The 22,048-nt window shown below is 37.0% G+C and overlaps 1 protein-coding gene across 2 annotated transcripts in view; it reads left to right on the top strand.

The window, feature by feature from the left end:
- Positions 1–22,048, top strand: part of ITGA1 (integrin subunit alpha 1) — a 181,634-nt gene that overhangs the window by 116,828 nt on the left and 42,758 nt on the right. For both annotated transcript variants that reach the window (XM_059878883.1, XM_059878884.1), the window contains 6 exons: positions 2,060–2,133; positions 3,076–3,220; positions 9,367–9,509; positions 14,644–14,787; positions 15,909–16,166; positions 18,661–18,791. In XM_059878883.1, the coding sequence (XP_059734866.1) occupies positions 2,060–2,133; positions 3,076–3,220; positions 9,367–9,509; positions 14,644–14,787; positions 15,909–16,166; positions 18,661–18,791 (895 nt within the window). The remainder of the gene's footprint in view (positions 1–2,059; positions 2,134–3,075; positions 3,221–9,366; positions 9,510–14,643; positions 14,788–15,908; positions 16,167–18,660; positions 18,792–22,048) is intronic.

Raw genomic sequence — 22,048 nt, 5'->3', positions numbered from 1 at the left:
TGTGTACAAGTCACTTTTAAGTGGCCTTGGTGTCACAACAGCTAGCCAAGTATCATTTACTAATATGCTGGATTATGACTTTGGCTGGCCTTAAGGAACTATATTGGGTTTTCCAAGTCCTTGTGCATGTTCAGTTTTTAATAACATGGACCAGGTATAATAAAAACAATCTGAAAGAATCATTTAAAAGAAAAATTACTTAGTTGAGCATAATACAGTCTAAATACATAATACAGTTATAATACATTTCTAAATCTCATCTTAAGTAAGTAAATATAACCTAAGATGTGTAGGAATGAAGCCTATATGAGGTATTGGATGGAGGAGCGATTCATCTGCTTTAAATGACATTTTCAGGTACTTTCTAACCTAACCACACCATGAGATAAAGATTATACATTGGAGCAGCTATGTACTCCAAGAAGTACCTCCATATTTAAAAAAGAAATCATCTTATAAGGAACTCCTCAGGTTTAAAAATGTCTCCCATATCTTTATCATTATACTTTCAGGGCTAACCAAAAGCAGTGTTTTTACTAGTTTATTTCTGATTTTTTTTCATAATGAGATCCGAAAGGGCTACCTTTCCTTGTTACTTGGGAAATCTCCATTTCCTATCAACATTTATCTTTAGATGGCAAATAGCAGCAAGTGTGAAAATCATGCTTGCCCAAAGGACAGTGCCTCCTAGTGAGGTGAACACACCAGCTTTTGCCCAATAAAATGGGTAAACTAATGTCCCCTTTTCCCATCAAGCCCTTGGAAAAAGCCCATGAGCAAGTCCAGGGAGAAGTTGACAACAAGAAGTTCAAGGATGCATGATGTGCTTCACCAGGATGAAGCCTGAGCAGGCAGAATTCCACAGAACTTCCTTCTGTCTGTTCTCAGTTGTAAACAGAGCAGCAGCAGGGGAAGGTGCTGGAAATATGTAGGTCCCCACTACTTCATTCTTTGATCTTGCAGAGATAAATTGTAAAGCATCTTACCCCATTGTGAAACCAAAATAAAGTTTCAAATTAAAGTTAAAATGCATTTTAGTCATTTAAATTAGAGGACAATTTGTATGTGAGAGTAAAATGACATAGTTGAATTCTTGATTGATTTCTCCGTTTAATCTAGTCCTTTAAAAGGCAATTACTGATGTATCTGTTAACAACTTTATACAGGTAAAATAACTAGTAAGTAAGTTTGAGTTCACAAATTGGATTGCTCTCATACCTCAGTGAAAGAGTAGATCGACTTTTAAAGAATTATGTGCTATTTTTAATTTATCAGCAAGGCCAAATAAACCCGTAATTCCCTCCTGAAAGCAAATAAATCAGCATTCCCTTAATCCCCTTAGGAGGGTGTGGCTTTGGCTTGGTGAATACTTTGAGAGCAGCACACTCCCAAAGAATGCTCTGGATTGTTTCTGTGTTTCGGTAATGAGCTTCAAAATGGGTACAGGATCTTTAAAAAAATGTATGGTTGAATGGCATGTGGCCTGGAGTCCTGTCAGAAAGACTCCTCCTGATTTGTGAGTGACACCCACAGTCAGACATCAGGAAAAATACAAACCAGAGTCCCTAAACCCCTTATCAAACAGTGGAATTCTGAGAGGATATACCACAGGAAATACAATGAGGCTGGTAGAATCAAGAAACCTCTTTAAATATGTGAATCAAATGTTATTGGCCCTCTGACATTTTAATAAGTTTAGCCTAATCGCAGGAGGATACCCAGGGCATGAGGGTGTGATACAGAGCTTTCAACCATGTTGATCCCAAGCTCCATAGGCTCCAACATAGACAGAGTACAAGAACAGAAGCATGACTGGAGACCTCTTAGCCCCTCCAACAAGGGTGGGGAAACTGTCAGGAATGTGAGACACAGCCCTTATGCTAACCCTCTCGGTCCTCTACCCTGCCCTGCCTAGGAATTTTGGGGTTGAGAAATCTTTGCACTGGAAATGCTCTAAAGATGCTAGAAGTTCTGGTTGGTCAAAACCACAGATGGTACTAGGTCTCTGTCTTCTGCAAATGAGTAGTGTGCTAAAGGCGACTCTCTTCCTCTGTTACAGCGACTGTGGACCAATCAGCAGCATCTTTTGAGATGGAAATGTCTCAGACTGGCTTCAGTGCTCATTATTCACAGGTACATTGACCACTTGGTAGAAAACGTCTTTTTTTTTTAGGTTTCCTTTCTCAAAGTCAACACTGAGACATCAGCATTACAGATGCAAGTTGCAGTTCATGACATGAGCAGTTATTCAGACCACGTAGTTTATAATCCAAATGGGAAAGAGGGGACTTCCCTGGCGGGCCAATGGTTAAGACTTTGCCTTCCAGTGCAGGGAGTATGGATTTGATCCCTGGTCAAGAAGATCTCACATGCCTCACACCCAAAAAACCAAAACATAAAACAGAAGCAACCACATAACAAATTCAATAAAGACTTTAAAAATGGACATGGAAAAGAAAACTCTTAATAGGAAAAAATAATGTTATTAGTTGTCATAATCTTTTTAAAAAAAGGAAACAGCATTTCACAGGCTTATTAGGAAAACATGTTATCACACCCACAGCTCACTACACTGTACTGATAATCATGAATCAGCTTGAGGTCTTCCTTCTGTAATTATACATCTAAATAAATAAAATATTTAATTTAACGTATTTGCTAAATATATGTATCTTTTTCTCAGTGTCAAAGTATTCAAGGGTCTTACTAGAAGTCCATGTTCAAGACCCAGAATTCTTAACAGCCATAAAGCAAAAAGACAAGATTAGAAAATACATTCTTTATAGTAGATGGAAGAAAAGGTGCTAATTCCATGGTCCCTGCACAGGAATATTGACATTTCAGGGTGCAATTGTAGTGTATAACCTAGGGAAATTTCCTTATTCTGCTTCAGTTTCCTCTTCTGTAGAATGGGGGTGGTAATAATGGAATCTAGCCCAGTGGGCTTTGGGGACAATTTTATGGTTTAATATATGTAAAGCTCTTTGAACAGTACTTATCATACTATTAATGCTATGTACGTGTTTACACTACTATTTTTGTTAAATATCATTGTTTTCTCTATTTGGATATCAGGACTGGATCATGCTTGGAGCAGTAGGAGCCTATGATTGGAATGGAACAGTTGTCATGCAGAAGGCTGATCAAAGCGTAATTCCCCAGAACACAACCTTTAATGTTGAGTCCACAAAGAAGAATGAACCTCTTGCTTCTTATTTAGGTAAAGTTTGGATGTAATTGATAGAAAGTTGGTTTTTTAGAAAAGTTTTGTGTTTTTTTTAATTTTTAGCATTATTTACTTAGATAGGCAGACTTTGTAAAAGAGATCACTTCTACAAGTTAGATATTTTATAGGACCCATGAAAGTTTCCAGGCCTCTGAGTAACCTTAGTAAAAATATTAGAATATGAGGGGCCTTTCTCAGAAGGACTGTCTACACAGGGAGGGATTTGGGCTGAAATTCACTCTTTTTGAGATCTCTCTGTGTCTGGTATTCTCGTTAATGTCACCAAATGCTTCAGACCCAGTGAACAGGAAGCAAAGGTAGAAAAAGAAAACTTGACTCAGGCTACCCTGAAGCCCAGACTCCCATATTCTCTTAAATATTTTTTATCATTAGTTTCTCTCTATGGGTCCTAATTTTGGAAGGTAAACATTTTACTTGTTATGTCATATGACTTTTTCTTTAATACCTTTGCTGACAATCAGATACGTATTGAACTGAAGCCCAGTAATGTAATGATTTCCCAAAGACTTGCCTAGAATGAGGAGGTACATGTCTGGTGTCACTTTATTCTGAATTTGTGCCAGGCTGGGAGCTGTCTGGGGGATACCAGGGGACCCTTCCATCACTGGTCCATCTCAGTAAGCAGTTGGGAGGGCCTAGGATGGAAGGGCTTCCCTGGTGGCTCAGATGGTACAGAATCTGCCTGCAGTGCAGGCAATCTCCTGACCCAGATTTGATCCCTGGGTTGGGAAGATCCCCTGGAGAAGGCAATGGCTACCCACTCCAATATACTTGCCTGGAGAATTCATGGACAAAGGAGCTTGGTGGGCTGCAGTCCATGGGGGTCCCAAAGAGTCGGACATGACTGAGTGACTAACACACACTCACAGGATGGATAGGACCCTCAGGATATGGTTTCCCAGCTCTCTCTATTCACTTAACAAATATCGGGGGAGCATTTCTCTTCTCTCTTTACTGGCACATCTGTACATCTTTTTATTTGAGGGCATGTATTAAAGCTATAGAGGCAACAGAATTTAAGAAGAATAAGGAGTCTGAGGAGTTTTGGTAATTAAAAATATATAACAGTTAGCAGCAGGTATAATGTGAGCGCTAAATCCCCTTAAGACACGTTGTTGAACTGCACTAACAGAAGTCTAGTCTATTTCTCATAAATGTCCTATTTCATTCTGCCTTAGTCAGAGAGCAGCTAGAATACTCTAAGCTTTGTCCTAAGCATCACCCATTATAAAAGAAAATGCTGAACTAGAATCACCAGTAAAAAATTATCTAAAGACTATAAATCTGAAAACAATCCCCATCTACTCATCCCTCTCCCCACCAAACCTGAAAAAAATGGTGGTTAGAAAACAGCGTACCCTGCATGTCTTTTAAATACTTGAAGGATTGTGATGTAAAATAAAGGGGTTGGTATTAAAATTCATATTCAGTTTTAGCATTAAAAGAGATTTTAGAAAGCAATTGGTACACATCTAATTTGCCAAGTTAAGAAACTGAATACTAGAAATATTATATCACAGTTAACTATGGCAAATCTGAAACTGGAATCTAGGTTTTTAAATTTTTATTCCAGTGTTCATTTCACCACACCAAAATGCTGATTCTGGGCTGATCAAGAAAACACTTACAAATAATAAATGCCTGCAGTGTGTCAAATATTCAGCTGTAAATTAAGGGTAACAGGTAAATAAGGGAAATGTATTCCTGCATTGATGAAGCTTATCGTTTTGGATAAGAGACAATACAGAACCACCCAGTCACTAGTGGTGTAATAGGAGCTATGAGACAGAATACCTAAAAAGAGGACAGGAGGTTAGGTTAGATGGTTTCTAAAGGCTCTTCGTGTCCTATGAGTCTTTGAGACTGTTCTGTTAATATGTAAAATACCTTGAAATCTAGAACCAGTTTAACATGAGGTTTCTTTCCATCCTAGATAGAAGAATTGGAGAACATTTGTTCTCATAAAAATGTTTACACCATAATGACTTAGAAATTTCACTTTTGAGGATCTAGCCTAAAGGGAAAATAAGTTATTTAAGAATGCCAAGGGAATAGTTGTTTTCACTGTATTGTTACTTATAATATTGAGGAAAATGACATATCCTAAATGTTCAAAAATATGAGAATAGTGAAGTAAATGGTAAATCCACTTGACGGAACATCATGCACATGAAAATAAAAATTATAAAGCTGCTGATCCCATCATACTTGAAGTGACTTGAAGTGATTGTGGCCCTAGGTATGCAGTCAGACAGTACAGAGGTACTCTGAGGTCACAGGCGTCTTGACTTTGTTTTCTAACTCTGCCCCTGGTTATCACTTTAGGCAAATTAATTTATTCCTCAAAGCCTTGATTTTCTTATTTATAAAAAATAATTTACATACACAGGTATATAACATTTGCATTGTTATGAATATGAGCATAAATAATCCCTGTAAGGTACTTAGTGTTGTGACAGAGAGTTGACCCCCAATAGGTGTTGTCTATTGTTGTATTATTATTCCTCTTATTAGTATTATGATAGGCAGAATATAGACCCCAAAGATGTCCATGTCCTAATCTCCAGACTTAGATCTTATGTGACAAAAGGGACTTTGCAGATGTGATTAAGCTAAGGATCTTGACATGAGAGATTAGCCTGGGATACCTGGTTGGCCCCAATCTCATCACATGAGATTTTAAAATCAGAGAAGCTTTCCTGGATGTGGACAGGAAGAGACAGAACCATAGAAAAATGGTCAGAGAGATTAATGTTATTGGCTTTAAAAATGGAAAATGGGTGCCAAAAGCCAAGGAATGTGAGTGGTCTCTAGGAGCCACAGTGGGCAAGAAAATGGATTCTTCTCTGTAGCATCTGAAGGAACCCTGCCCTACTAACACCATGATTTTAGCGCAGGGAGACCTAGGGCTGATTTCTGACCTATAAGATAATAAAATTGTGATGTGTTAAGCCATCAAGTTTGTGGTAATTTGTTACAGCAGCAATAGAAAACTAATACAAGTATATTATATAGCTACTAAGAGTAGCTGATACTAATACTACTACTAATTAGTAGTGAACAGTTACAACATTAAAGATATTGTGCACAAAGATATTGACATCCTCAAAGATGTGAATGACATTGTCACTACTCTAAGGAAGTTCACACATTAACACCACATTTAATAATATATTAAATAATAACTTTATTTGATAAATAAAACTATATTATTTTTAGTATTCTGAGTGATTATATGATTAAATTTTTTAAAAATAAAAAACCTTAAAGAACTCTAAATCTATTATTCTCAAAAACCTTGGGTTAATGGTTTGCTTAAAGCAGACTTAGAGAATTCAAGACTGAAAGATACTGCTGCAAGCAAAAAAAATTGAGAACCTTCACTCCTGACCACATATTTATAATATATGACTCCTCTCTGCCCAAAAAAGGAAATTTGGGGGTATATTGTTGACAGTGTAATAAAATGATTTTTTGTTTGTTTTGAAGATTTTTTTAAATCTTTTTATTAGCTTAGTCACGGGTTAGTGCTTTAGATATTTTGCTGATATAAAGTCTAATATATGTAAGATTTCTTTCAAAATGGAAAAGCACTCAGAAAGAGATCAAGGGAGAAAAATGGCTTTTCCCCCAAATATTATTCCAAATCTAAAATTAAGGTTTCAAAATGTTCCCTTGTGTGGCTTACACATTAAGAAGAGTTTGAATGTGTTCTTCCAATCTGTGTGGATTGAAAGTTGTTAGACTATGAAAATTCTGAAGGAAGGTAAGTAAGAGGTAGACAGTCTATTAAAAAATCTTATAGTAACCAATAATGATCAGAAAGCAGCGGGAACCAGCCATGGACCCTCCCTCAGGACAGTTACGCACCCATCTTTCTGTAACCCAGCAACTGGCTTTTGCCAATATGCACTGAGCAAGTGGCCCTGCTGGTGAAAATACAGGCAAGATCCTGTTCCCTGCTTCCCCGACCCACAGTTTGCTGATTTCTAATCACACCAGACTGATTCAAGAGGAAAGGTAAAGAGGTGAGGCAAACACATGAAATCAAGACAGATCCTGTGTTTCCCGTTACCTCACCTGATTCTAGCACTTTTCCCAAGAAGTGAATCATGAGAGCTGACAGGATGTACTCTTCATAAATCCACACACAGAGCTATGTCATCAATTTTCCTTTCTCTTCAGTTCTGTGCCTTTCTTTTTCAGAAAGTGGTATAAACTTTTAAATCTTTATAATGATTTTCCTTGCATTAAAATTAGACTTCACTGAGTCCTCCTTCTTGCTTTCTTGTTATTGTTTTTAGACGCCCAAGCTTCAGCCAGGAATACCTGCCTGGGTTGTTACTGGCCCTGTGAAGGTTTCAGCTAGTAGTTTAGTTATCAAGTGTGCATCATCAAAGTCAACTAGATAATAAAAAACTCCAGCCTCAAACATAATTTTCAACTTATTTTTTAAAGATTGTTTTACCAGTTTGCATTCATAGCTCTGAAATTGCAAAAAAAAAAAAACAAAAACCATGTGTACTAACACTCTCGCCCCACTCCCTTCTTAATATTTCTAAGAGACCTACATGAAATAAAATAACCTTTGTTTTGTACATTTTTCTTTTCCATTTTATTTTTATATAAACATTACCCTAAAGTTTTTATTTTCTAAGCAATATTGTGGTTAGTAACAAAAATATAATACATTACATGTCTGGAAAAGAATACAGTCTATTATGTATAGTAATTTTTTTAAAAAAAAGCTCTAAGATGAAGCAATGAAATTGTAAGAAAAGTATTTACAAAAGAAAATGTGGCTGAGGAATTGTGTTCCCCTAGCATTTGTAAAAATAAATATATTTGAGTACAAAACCTGTTTCTCTCTTAAAGTTTTGGAAGAAAGTAAAAGTATTATCTTATGGTAAAATACTTGGTAAGTAAATTATCAATATAATCTTTTTCTCAGTAAGGAATGCTATTCTGTGGCATTTGGAAAAATACTCTGCCTTCTACTCCAGTGGTGGCCAGCACTGGTTATTAGAACATTTCTTCCTTTGGTAGAGTTGAAATCTGCACATGGTAATTTTTATCTATTTGTTTAGCTCTGTTCTCTAGACATACAAACAATAAATCTAATTCTTCATTCAAAATTAATAATAATCAGTCTTAAAGACTTTAAAATTTTAAAGGGCATGAAAGCTCAATTAAAAAGAGGAATGATTAAACATGAGAGATAGTTATTCAAGCTCACTTTTAATCAAACAAATGAAAATTAAAATCATGGCAAGGTATATTGTTTAACATTTATTAGAGCACCCACAATTTTAAATAATTATATACCTAATGTTTGTGAAATTTTGGTGAAACTACCCTCTCCAATGGCTGTTCATGGAATGAATTAGTACAAATATTCTGAAAACAATTTGTCAGATGTTATAAGAACCATTAAAAATTTGATCTGGTAATCTATTCCTTGAAATTTGTCATCAAAAAAGTCCAAAAGAAAGAAAAAAAGTAAGTGCTCAAAGATGTCTTTGCAGACTTAAGTGTTATGCCAAAAAAGTAAAAACCATGTAAATTCCACCATTTCATCAGGAAATGGTCCTGAGGTTTAAACACAAGGCATTTCTACTTTAATTCAGATAAATAAGCTTCAGCCACTTGAAATTACAGTTAAAAACCTAGACAATGATACAGAAAAGGTTTACATTAACTATGATTCCAACTGTATAAAATTATCAATTTCTATAGCATAAGCACATGCATCCAAATGAAATACAGCTGGTTTATTACCGAAGAGTAGGTTGAGATTACTAGAGTTGTGTACGTGTATGTATGTATGTGTGTTTTTCTGTCATTGTTATATCATTTTTGCCTTTTAACAGTGAAAATCTAAGGTTTGGAGGAAAATACATTTCAGAATGAAGCAACTGTGGTAGATAATCAGGGAACAAACTAACAGCTCTAACCAGCACAAATTTACCTGCATTAAAGAAAACATTTATTTTCAAAAAAAGAGATGTCCATATAAACATATAAAAATGATTCTCCCAGCCATTTAAAATAGATCTTGATTTATTCCACGCAGACTCTTAAGGGGCCAGCAAGTATATCTGGCATCTCTCTTTTGTTAGGTTACACAGTAAGCTCTGCCACTACTCCTGGAGATGTGCTCTACATTGCTGGACAGCCGAGGTACAATCACACAGGCCAGGTTGTCATCTACAGAATGGAGGGCAGAGACATCAGGATTCTCCAGACACTCAATGGAGAACAGGTAAGCTTCAAACTTGTTGTTTTAAATTAATCCATTCATATTCTTCCTGTGTAAATTGAATTATATATTGTATGGAATGAGTTTCATGACATTGTACAGGAGATAGGGATCAAGACCATCCCCATGGAAAAGAAATGCAAAAAAGCAAAATGGCTGTCTGGGAAGGCCTTACAAATAGCTGTGAAAAGAAGAGAAGCGAAAAGCAAAGGAGCAAAGGAAAGATATAAACATCTGAATGCAGAGTTCCAAAGAATAGCAAGAAGAGATAAGAAAGCCTTCTTCAGCAATCAATGCAAAGAAATAGAGGAAAACAACAGAATGGGAAAGACTAGAGATCTCTTCAAGAAAATTAGAGATACCAAAGGAACATTTCTGTCGAAAAAGGACAGAAATGGTATGGACCTAACAGAAGCAGAAGATATTAAGAAGAGATGGCAAGAATACACAGAAGAACTGTACAAAAAAGATCTTCATGACCCAGATAATCACGATGGTGTGATCACTGACCTAGAGACAGACATCCTGGAATGTGAAGTCAAGTGGGCCTTAGAAAGCATCACTACGAACAAAGCTAGTGGAAGTGACAGAATTCCAGTTGAGCTATTCCAAATCCTGAAAGATGATGCTGTGAAAGTGCTGCACTCAATATGCCAGCAAATTTGGAAAACTCAGCAGTGGCCACAGGACTGGAAAAGGTCAGTTTTCATTCCAATCCCAAAGAAAGGCAATGCCAAAGAATGCTCAAACTACCGCACAATTGCATTCATCTCACACGCTAGTAAAGTAATGCTCAAAATTCTCTAAGCCAGGCTTCAAAAGTATGTGAACCGTGAACTTCCAGATGTTGAAGCTGGTTTTAGAAAAGGCAGAGGAACCAGAGATCAAATTGCCAACATCCTCTGGATCATGGAAAAAGCAAGAGAGTTCCAGAAAAACATCTATTTCTGCTTTATTGACTATGCCAAAGCCTTTGACTGTGTGGATCACAATAAAACTGTGGAAAATTCTTCAAGAGATGGGAATACCAGACCACCTGATCTGCCTCCTGAGAAATTTGTATGCAGGTCAGGAAGCAACAGTTAGAACTGGCCATGGAACAACAGACTGGTTCCAAATAGGAAAAGGAGTACGTCAAGGCTGTATATTGTCACTGTGTTTATTTAACTTATATGCAGAGTACATCATGAGAAACACTGGACTGGAAGAAACACAAGCTGGAATCAAGATTGCCGGGAGAAATATCAATAACCTGAGATATGCAGATGACACCACCCTTATGGCAGAAAGTGAAGAGGAACTAAAAAGCCTCTTGATGAAAGTGGAGAGTGAAAAAGTTGGCTTAAAGCTCAACATTCAGAAAATGAAGATCATGGCATCCAGTCCCATCACTTCATGGGAAATAGATGGGGAAACAGTGGAAACAGTGTCAGACTTTATTTTTCTGGGCTCCAAAATCACTGCAGATGGTGACTGCAGCCATGAAATTAAAAGATGCTTACTCCTTGGAAGGAAAGTTATGACCAACCTAGATAGCACATTCATAAGCAGAGACATTACTTTGCCAACAAAGGTTCATCTAGTCAAGGCTATGGTTTTTCCTGTGGTCATGTATGGATGTGAGAGTTGGACTGTGAAGAAGGCTGAGCACCAAAGAATTGATGCTTTTGTACTGTGGTGTTGGAGAAGACTCTTGAGAGTCCCTTGGACTGCAAGGAGATCCAACCAGTCCATTCTAAAGGAGATCAGCCCTGGGATTTCTTGGGAAGGAATGATGCTAAAGCTGAAACTCCAGTACTTTGGGCACCGCATGTGAAGAGTTGACTCATTGGAAAAGACTCTGATGGTGTGAGGGATTGGGGGCAAGAGGAGAAGGGGACGACAGAGGATGAGATGGCTGGATGGCATCACTGACTCGATGGACCTGAGTCTGAGTGAACTCCGGGAGTTGGTGATGGATAGGGAGGCCTGGCGTGCTGCGATTCATGGGGTCCCAAAGAGTCTGACATTACTGAGCGACTGATCTGATCTGATCTGGTCTGATTGTCCTAAATTTTTTTAAAAACAGCGCACCCATATTCAACATCCATGGTATATAAGGTCTCGTGTTAGGTTTCTTGGAGGTATATAAACTTATCTGCATCTTTGGCATCAGGATATTTCAGCTGGATGGAGATAGAGGTAAGAAAAATAGATACTGATGTAGATACAGACATATAAATAAATGCAAAAGGAATCTCAGACAGTAAGAAGTATGGAAGTGCCAGTGCCACAGATAGTAAATTCGGAAGATGGAAAGAGCCATAAGCTAAGATTGGTATAGAAAGTCTTCCTAGGAGATAAAATGTGGGCTAGTCTAGAGGAAAGACAATGTAGATAGGCAGAAAGAGCCAGTTAAAAAAAGTAGGTCCCAATTGTGTGAGGTTTTGAGTGGTAGGTAGAGTTCAGAATTCAGATTTTCTCCTGGAGGTGATGGGAAATAATTTGTAACATGTAAAATCAGAGAATTCTCTTTTGATAATATTGAATATTAAAAGTAATTTAAGAAAAACTATATATGCAATATGCAAACATAACTATATATAAATATTTTTTAATTGAAATAAACATCTATGCTATTGTTGGTTATTAAATTGTGATAATTTAAGTAATTTTTATTCCTTTTTTCATAATTTTCTGCATTTTCCAAATATTCTAGAATGAGATTGTATTAGTTTTATTCTACATTCCTCATGGGATGGCGGCATTCTTGGGCTTCACTAAATATTCCAACTCTCTAGTTTACCTGCCCCCGCCCCCGCCCCCCACACACACATGAAATACTCAGAAGGGCAGGGCAGTGCCAGCCTCCCTCTCCTGCAGGAACCCTGACAGGCACCCAGCTGAGCTGCCAAGAGACAGATGCTTTAAGCAGGCACAGTTGCTGCCCTGGCTTTAAAGCCCTACAGGAGGCAAGATCTTTTCTAGTAGCACCATAGACATAGCTTCCCTGGGTCTTGTTAAAGGCATGAAGTTTCAAGAGTCACTGCTTTCTAGGAAACCCAAAATATATTATTTCCATCAAGTATTTATCATTCCCCCCAGCCTAAATGCAACATCCCAATCAGAGGTTTTGTAACCACACTCAATGTTGCTAAGTGTTGTAGTTGAAATCCTTCTCTCATCGTATTACACAGTTAGAGTAAGCCAAAGGTCAGATTCTCATTTAGCAGGTGAGAGGGTGTTGTTAGCCCTTTGCCCATAATCAGAAAATGCATCAACAATAAAAACAAGGCTCTTGTTGGAGGTCAAGGATGAGGTGAAAAGAACCTGAAATGATAGATCAACAATAAAAGTGGAAAAGGAAGGGATGTGGCAGACATAAATAAGGAAGAATTGACAAGATGGTAAAATAAATCATTTGGATGACATCTTAGGTCTGTTGTATACTTGCATGCTCAGTTGCTCAGTCGTGTGCAACTCTTTGTGATCCCGTGGACTATAGGCAGTCACTCTCCTCTGTCCATGGGATTTCCCAGGCAAAAATACTGGAGTGCATTATTTCCTTCTCCAGGGAATATTCCTGACCCAGTGATCAAACCCACATCTCCTGCATCTCCTGCATTGCAGGCAGATTCTTTACCACTAAGCCACCAGGGAAGCCCCTTAGATCTGTTATCACTCTATTAGTTGTCTAAAAACCAGGAAATGTAAAATATGTAAAAAAAAAAAAAAACTTATGAGCATTTGAGGAGAGTATCACAAATGATATAAATCATGAAAATTTGAGTTTCAAGTCTGGGAGAAAGAAGGCACCATGACTAAAATGTCAGCAACTCAAGCCTTAAAAAATTTTTTTTTTTTTAGTGGTATTTGGTTTTAGACATGTTTTCTATAACAGTGAGCGCAAATTCAAATGGTTGCAAGGGGCAGGGAGGTAGAGCCAATTAAAAAGCTGCTGGGCAGAAGACAACAGGAAGCGGGAGCCAAGGCCTGGGCAGCTTGTGGCTTAGCCCCAGCTCAACTCTGTATGGCTATTGCCATGTAAGAATGAAGGGCCAATATTGTCAGATCTTAAAAAATTTTAGTTGTATTTGTAATTAATTCAATCTAAAAAGCGAAGACTTTTTAAACCCTTCATAAACCTGTGAGAAAAGGACATTCAAAAAACCAGTGTCTAGCAATTGTCTAAATGTCTAGCAATGTGTAAAATTGTAGAACTGGGGGGGTCTTGCAGAGGATGGAGTGAAATTTGCCAGTTAAGATAGTGGGGATTGTTAGGGAAGGATTAATTATCTAAGGGAATAGAATAGTTGCAGGTCTGAACTTAGGGGAGGTCACAATCTAGGGGATGCAAGGAGAGAAAGGAGTCGTAAATATGAAAGCCTGATCTATAATATAGTGGTAGAACCAGGAGAGCAAAAGTAACATCATAGAGGCCAAGACAGGAAGTTTCAAAGAGAAAATTATAAAAGCATCAAATTTCAAACACAAGTCAATATTTGGAAAAGTTATTGCACTTAGTGAAGCACAAGTACCCTGGATTTCCCTAAAACTCATTCCTGTCATTAAAGAGAACATATAATCCTGCTAGACCGTGGTCCCCCAGCAATCCTTTTATATTCCTCTACCTCCCGTGGCTGCTGGGACAAGACTTAGCCATTCTGTCAAGCAGACAGTCTTCTAAGACTCTTAGGTAAAATATGCTGCCCCGATGTTCCAAGGCAATTCAATTCCTTATGGTGTATTTCAGTTTATATTTTCACTTTACTGTATTCAAGCATATACTGAAGCCACTGGGAAATGCCCTGTATTGTTCATTTCATTTAAAAAATTGTTGTATTCTTACTGGTCTTTTCTAATTCACGCAGAAGAGAAGTTAGGGTAAAAATCCAAAGAAAATCCTTACTCTTATTCTCAAGCTACAGACTCTAATATGACAGCTGCTCATCCTCCTGGATGGAACTGACTCATATTCATTAACTTCATGTAGAACCAATAGCTCTCAGGTAGCATCAATTTCTGTATTTCATTTTCTTTGGCATCTGAATCCCAGATACTCTTCTCGATTGGTATAAGAGAAATGCAGGTTTTTAGTTTCCTTGAGAGGTTCTGATGTTTATCAGACTGTTTTGTTCTGTTTTGTCTTGTGTCCTAGATCGGTTCCTACTTTGGAAGTGTTTTAACGACAACTGACATTGATAAAGATTCTAATACTGACATTCTTCTAGTCGGGGCTCCCATGTTCATGGGAAGAGAGAAGGAAGAACAAGGAAAAGTGTATGTCTACGCTCTGAATCAGGTAACGGTTACTTTGGTAGAAATTCAGGAAAGTCTCTTTCTTTGTTTCTTAAAATTTCAGTTAATAATGTTCTAATTTTTCACTCACTCTGCAAAAGGAACAAAGAAGCTTTCGGGGCCAATCTACCTTACTATCCCCTCAGCCTCTAAATTAACATTTAGAATTGTAGCAAAATAACTCAAACAGTTAGATATTTTCTGCTTATAAATGTGAACTTTATTAAGAGTATATAGAATAAAGATAAATACATTTCACTAAATTGTTAAATTCACAGGGCAACCATTTGTGAGCTCTGGTCTAGGAGTGGGTCACATTAACAGTTCAAGCTCTGTGTGAGTGTGCATGGGCACACACATGTGTGTGTAAAGGGAGGAGTGAGGAAAGACCGCAGAGAAGTAGTGAATGTTATGGCGGTCACACCAAACACTGAGCAAACTGCTGTGGGCTTTGGAATACTTCACTCAGCTGCAGTGAGATGTTTGTTTTTCTGATCATAGCCTCAGACATCATTTGCTAAGTGAAATAATTCTTGACTTCTTCATTAGAAGAATTTTTGCTGTTTACAGCAGAGTTGGGATGTATCTATTTAGCTTGTTAAATTTTTAGTCTTTTCCATTTAATTATTTTAAATCATAAATTATATGTCTTTCTCCCTATCATCTTTTTGATTCCTCCTGTCAACATTTTTTGGTCCTGTTCTGTTTTTCCCTTTTTCCCAAGAAACTGTGTTCCTGTTCATCATTTCTGTCCTTTATAGGGAAGCATATGGAGAGACTTTTCCGAAAACACAATAATAGGTAAAGAAAGGATAGTGACACAAAATGAGAATTTAAAAATTCAGCTCTTCAGCTTTAAAAAGTTGCTGTTGAATTATATACTCATTTGATTACATTAAAAAGAGACTCCATTAAAAGCCTCAGTACATCCTTGTCTACACTCCTATAATCTGTGGAAATTTCTCACTTTGCTCTCATATAGACACAAGTCTTAAGAAATTTTGCAAACTTTACCCTTCAGGTACAAATGATCTTTAATAGCACTGATTTAGTACATACTTTAAAACTTTGCTCTGCTGTAGTTATGACAGAAATCCATAAGGATTCTGTTTATCTTTCTTCCAGACAAGGTTTGAATATCAAATGAGCCTGGAACCCATTAAGCAGACTTGTTGTTCATCTCTGAAGCACAACTCATGCACAAAGGAAAACAGAAACGAGCCATGTGGGGCTCGTTTTGGAACAGCTATTGCTGCTGTGAAAGATCTCAACCTTGATGGGTTTAATGACATCGTGATCGGAGCGCCCCTGGAAGATGATCATGGAGGAGCTGTGTACATTTATCACGGAAGTGGCAAGACTATAAGAGAGGAGTACGCACAAGTAAGAAGTGAAGCCTACAGATTCCTTCATTTATTTATTATCTTAGTGTAACAGGCGTGGATGTTACCAAAATACAGTAATGGTATATAGTCATACAGTCAGTAGCAATGTATGGGGTTTTTAAAATTTTATCAGTCATTGAGAAAGCATTGGTTTATTATATTATTTGTGTGTTTCTAATCCTGTGATTCTTGCCCTTAATTGATAAGTGGGTTCAATACCAGGCATTACCTGTCTTGCTTCACGAACTATTTAATTTTTCCTTCTGACTCTTGGGAAACTAGATTTCTAAGTTTTCTTCATAGTAGAATTACTTGTATTGAATATTTTATTTTGTCTAGTTTTTCTTTTCTGTTGTCATATGCCTTGTCTTCATGACTTAATCTTTTTTTTTAATTGAAGGATAATTGCTTTACAATTGACTTGATCTTTTGAAATGGCAAAAACGTAGAACGAAAGAGCACTTTTTAACGATGCTGTTTACCAACTACAGTGTGTCTGATCCTAAACACAGGGTACCACTTTCTGAGTAAGAGAATAGTAATTATATGATTTAGCCAATAAAGGAGAAGAAATGGTTTTTATATTCAGTACCCATGTTTTTATAATAAAATCACATTAATTTTATATTTATGAATTAAATTGCTGTATTTTCATAAAAATAAATTTGGACTTCTGAAGGTTTATAATTTTCTACCAAGTAATCCCTCTTGTAAAAACTCTGAATAATTAAGTTTAACCTGCAGGGGATTTCTATTGTTCTTGATTTAAATTTATTGTCAGCTAATGACTCTATAAATTAGAGCCTAATATATAAATTAGAACTTTTTCCTACATGAGACAAATGTCCATTTACAGAAGTGTTTTATGTATGACAAAAGTAAAAGAATTTAAAGGGATTCTTCTAATGCAATTGTCTGTTTTTAAGTAACCATAGTTAATTGGACATTGAACAACTACTTATGAATAAAATAGAATTCACTACTTTTCTAACTTATGTATGAAAAGAAAAACAGAACAACAGTTATTTCTTTTTATTTGTAAATGTTCTTTGGCTCCATAGTCAACAGAATTCTCAAAATCTATTCATGCCTTGTGAAGTTGTCCTTAATTTTTCATTGTCATAATGATGTTAATAGTGAAAAACAAAATAAAGGGCATATTTCAGTAATATATTTTAACTAACAAGACTCCGATCTGTTTAATAAGTGATTTGCTTCTTTTAAAAATCTTCATGGTACTTCATAACCGGAAACAGGCAATATTAACTATTGGAGTGTGATGGAATCAGGTACTGGAAGCAGGAGTTTCTTGTGTTCTTCACATTATTCATTCTGGTTCAATACCTCAAACTTAATGGAGTGGCATTTGCAATATAAAAATAAGGATTTTAAAATCATTAATAAGTAGACTAGATTCTTATCAGCAATTGTTTTGTAAAATGATGATAAATCAAGATGCAGCTTTAAGCAACAAAAACAATAAAGAATATTAGAGTTGAGTTTGTTTAATTATTGGCAGAATGCTTTCCCAAGAATAGGTGAGAAATGTGCTCATTCATTGCTATGGTAACTAGAGGTGCTGCCTGTGTATGGAATGATCCAGAATCAAACTGAATCAAGCCCTCCAGAAGCAGTGGGGTCAATAACTCCTGATTTCTCTGCTGAAAAATATAAGGAAACAATTTCCAGTGAACCACAAACCTTTAGGCTTGAAAGATGTTTTCATTTGCTTTGCCTTATTTGGCTTCTTAAATTTTATGACATTCAAGTGGAAGATAGGATAAGGAGACTCCAGGTTTAGGGAGAGTTTGTCAGGACTCCCTGCCATCGGGTTCTGTTAAAATGCTATCAGCTTGAACCTGAGCTAAGTTAGGAAGTACAGATGCCAAACACATTATGTATGGTAATGTGCATGAGAACTCCCTATTCATTTGTGCTTCCCAACACTGTGGATACATGTGAATGAAATAGAATCTATTATGCTCTTGACTTTTAGTACCATTTTTGACAGACAGTAAAGATGACATATTGAAAAATGTATTTGATGGAATGTATTCTTTATACCCAGGCTCAAAGTTCAGTGAACCCCAAATTGACCCTAGGATAATTTTCCACTCCCCCTCTTGCTTGTATGATGTGTTTCCAGTACCCTTATATATCTCTGTGTAATGGAATTGAACAGAAACTAGAAAGCAGAGCCAATTACTCATAATGTTTTCCTTGAGGATTAGACAAGATGACGTTATATAATATTTTTCCCTCTCTCTGGTGTCAATAACCCTGAGATGACTTTGTCTGCACTATAAAAAGAATATCCTTTGGGAACATCTGAGTAATTCTTCTTGTCCCCACATGAGGGGCCTCTTGGGCAGGTTTCCAAAAGATCTCTCATTTAAATTTTTTGTCAACCAATCCAAGTTCTCAGATTTATTTGAAACGGTTTTTCAAGAGACTCTTCTGACATTAAAAACTCTCTGTTGGTATTTTCACAGCGTATTCCATCAGGGGGAGATGGCGAGACACTGAAATTTTTTGGCCAGTCTATTCACGGAGAAATGGATTTAAATGGTGATGGTCTGACTGATGTCACTATTGGGGGCCTTGGTGGTGCTGCCCTCTTCTGGTATGTATTTTAATAACATCCAATTAATCTGATCCACAACATCCGCAAATTAACATGACACATTACTGAGTCCTCGCTTGAGTGCGTGTGTGCTAAGTCGCTCCAGTCGTGTCTTTGCAACTTCAGACTGCAACACTATGGACTGTAGCCCGCCAGGCTCCTCTGTCCATGGGATTCCCCAGGCAAGAATACTGGAGAGGATTGCCATGCCCTCTTCCAAGGGATATTCCTAACCCAGGGATGGAACCCCAGTCTCTTATGTCTCCTACATTGGCAGGCATGTATTTTAATAATATCCAGTTATTAATGATAATATTTTACAGATAGGTCAGGAAGATGCCCTGGAGAAGGAAATAGCAACTCCAGTAATCTTGCCTGGAAAATCCCATGGACAGAGGAGCCTGGCAGCCTACAGTCCATAGAGTCACAAGAGTGGGACACGACTTAGTGACTAAATAACCAGACCTCAGAGAATGATCAGAGTTTGTATACAAAATGTCCATTTCTTTTTTTTGCTCCCATATTCAGAAAAAAATTATGCAGTTTGGGAATCTGAGAAACTGATCAATCTTAAAAATAAAGCACCTGTATTAAAAGAACAAGTAGAATCAACTCTTAATGTGGGTTATCTATTATGTGATTGTCATTCTGCTTAGAGGAGGGGATAGGGGAAAAGAAGGCCTCATACAGGTTGTATATAAACAAGAAAGTTTCCCTAAATTTACTTACAAGCTTTTAGGGATAACTGACTCTTCATTCATTTATATAGTGCATAGAACTAGACATTTGCGCATCACTGACTGATTATATTGTTGGTCAAGTGTAAAAGCATCTACAATAGTGTCTTCTCTCAGTCTTTAAAATGCCTGCATCCCCAAATTAATTTCAGTTAATTGTAACACCCTCATCAATAGTCAGATATGTTCACTAATGCCAATTAATTAATTAGCTTATTAATAAAATAATAAGTTATTAATTAATGGCATTAATAACTAGCTTTAACTAGTTAAAAGACAATTTCAAAAGTTTTCTATTTTTTAAAATGTGATTATTTCAAAAAAAATGTAAACAAAATCAATAAAATATCAATAACCTCATGAGAAATTTGTGTGACAATTTTGAAAAATGTCACAAATTTTGTTAAAACATATAAAAGGATTTAATAAATTAAAAAATATTTTCACCTATGCCTTGATGGAAAGTCCATGTGTTGATTCTTTCAAATTAATCATTAGTTTAGTGCAATTCAGATGGTCTTTTTTCAAACTTTATATAGAAAGATAGTAAAGAAAATTATGAAAGAGGTGAAGATAGAGACTTGAAAAATATGACTTTGTCATAATTTAAGATAATCCTTAAGAACTAAAGGTCAAATAAAAGTTGTACACTAAACTACACAGAGAGGAACTATTATGCTTTTTTAAAACTTTTAACCATGCAGCAGAAGGAAAGGAGAATGCCTAGAAAAGGAGAATGCTAGGCAGCATGATCTGTGACTTTTGGGGAAGACCACTGAAAACCAAGGCTCCAAACCAGAAGTCACCAGTTTCAGGAACAACAAATACATTTAGTTTTTGTTTGAACTGCTAATTCTGGGTTAATTCATTAGGATAATCTTTACCCACAAATATTTATTGTGTCCTCCTCCTTGTATTAAAAAACATACACATGTTTTAAGGGCAACTTTTATTCTCCAATTTGTGTCAAGGGCTACTTTCAAAGCCCTGAAAACTTGTTTCTGGCCTCTCCTGCCCCCAGTCAAGGCTTTATCATTGATGAGCCAGAATAACAGAGTTGGGTTCCTGACATCACATAGCAAAATGGACCAAACCAGCACAATAAAACACAAAGACCAAGATTGGCAGTGCTGAAGAGGGAACTCAGAGTGGATACAGCTGGCAGGCAAAAAACAGAGGCCCACTCAGCAGTCAGGGATGTCCAGGAGAGCCCAATCCTGTGGGCTAGACTGAGCTGTAGATTCTATAAAGATCTGTGTGGAGCAGAGAGGAGGTGTGGGGTAGGGAGAGGTCAAGGCAAACTTATGCCTGAAGAATCCAAACTATACACTCTCATTCACTCATTAATTGCTGGTGAAAGGGTAAATGGTTAAAACCCATTAGCAGGCCTTTGTCACTAAAGTGTTAAAAAGCCTTAAAGTGTTCTTTTTTAAAAATTTTACCCCATTATTGCAAAATTCAGACTTAAATTGAAGAAAGTAGGGAAAACCACGAGACCATTCAGGTATGACCTAAATCAAATCCCTTACAATTATAGAGTGGAAGTGACAGGGATTAGATCTGATAGGCAGAGTGCCTAAAGAACTATGGACAGAGGTTCCTGACATTGTACAGGAGGCAGTGATCAAGACCATCCCCAAGAAAAAGAAATGCAAAAAGGCAAAATGGTTGTCTGAGGAGGCCTTATAAGTAGCTGAGTAAAAGAAGAGAAGCTTAAGGTAAAGGAGAAAAAAGATATACCCATTTGAATGCAGAGTTCCAAAGAATAGCAAGGAGAGATAAGAAAACCTTCTTCAGTGATCAGTGCAAAGATATAGAAGACAATAATAGAATGGGAAAGACTAGAGATCTCTTCAAGAAAACTAGAGATACCAAGGGAACGTTTCATGCAAAGATGGGCACTATAAAAGATAGAAATGCTATGGACCTAACAGAAGCAGAAGATATTAAGAAAAGGTGGCAAGAATACACAGAAGAACCGTACAAAAATGATCTTCATGACCCAGATAACCACGATGGTGTGATCGCTGACCTAGAGTCAGACATCCTGGAATGCGAAGTCAAGTGGGCCTTAGGAAGCATCACTACAAACAAAGCTAGTGGAGGTGATGAAATTCCAGCTGAGCCATTTAAAATCCTAAAAGATGATGCTGTGAAAGTGCTGCACTCAAAATGCCAGCAAATTTGGAAAACTCAGCAGTGGCCACAGGACTGGAAAAGGTCAGTTTTCATTCCAATCCCAAAGAAAGGCAATGCCAAAGAATATTCAAACTACCGCACAATTGCACTTATCTCACAGGCTAGCAAAGTAATGCTCAAAATTCTCTAAGCCAGGCTTCAAAAGTATGTGAATCATGAACTTCCAGATGTTGAAGCTGGTTTTAGAAAAGGCAGAGGAACCAGAGATCAAATTGCCAACATCCTTTGGATCATGAAAAAGCAAGAGAGTTCCAGAAAAACATCTACTGCTTTATTGACTATGCCAAAGCCTTTGACTGTGTGGATCACAACAAACAGTTG

The sequence above is a fragment of the Bos taurus genome, chromosome 20 (assembly GCF_002263795.3).
Source record: "Bos taurus isolate L1 Dominette 01449 registration number 42190680 breed Hereford chromosome 20, ARS-UCD2.0, whole genome shotgun sequence".
Taxonomy (NCBI): Eukaryota; Metazoa; Chordata; class Mammalia; order Artiodactyla; family Bovidae; genus Bos; species Bos taurus.
The sequence above is the reverse complement of the archived record's forward strand: the minus strand, read 5'-3'. Positions and strand labels throughout refer to the sequence as shown.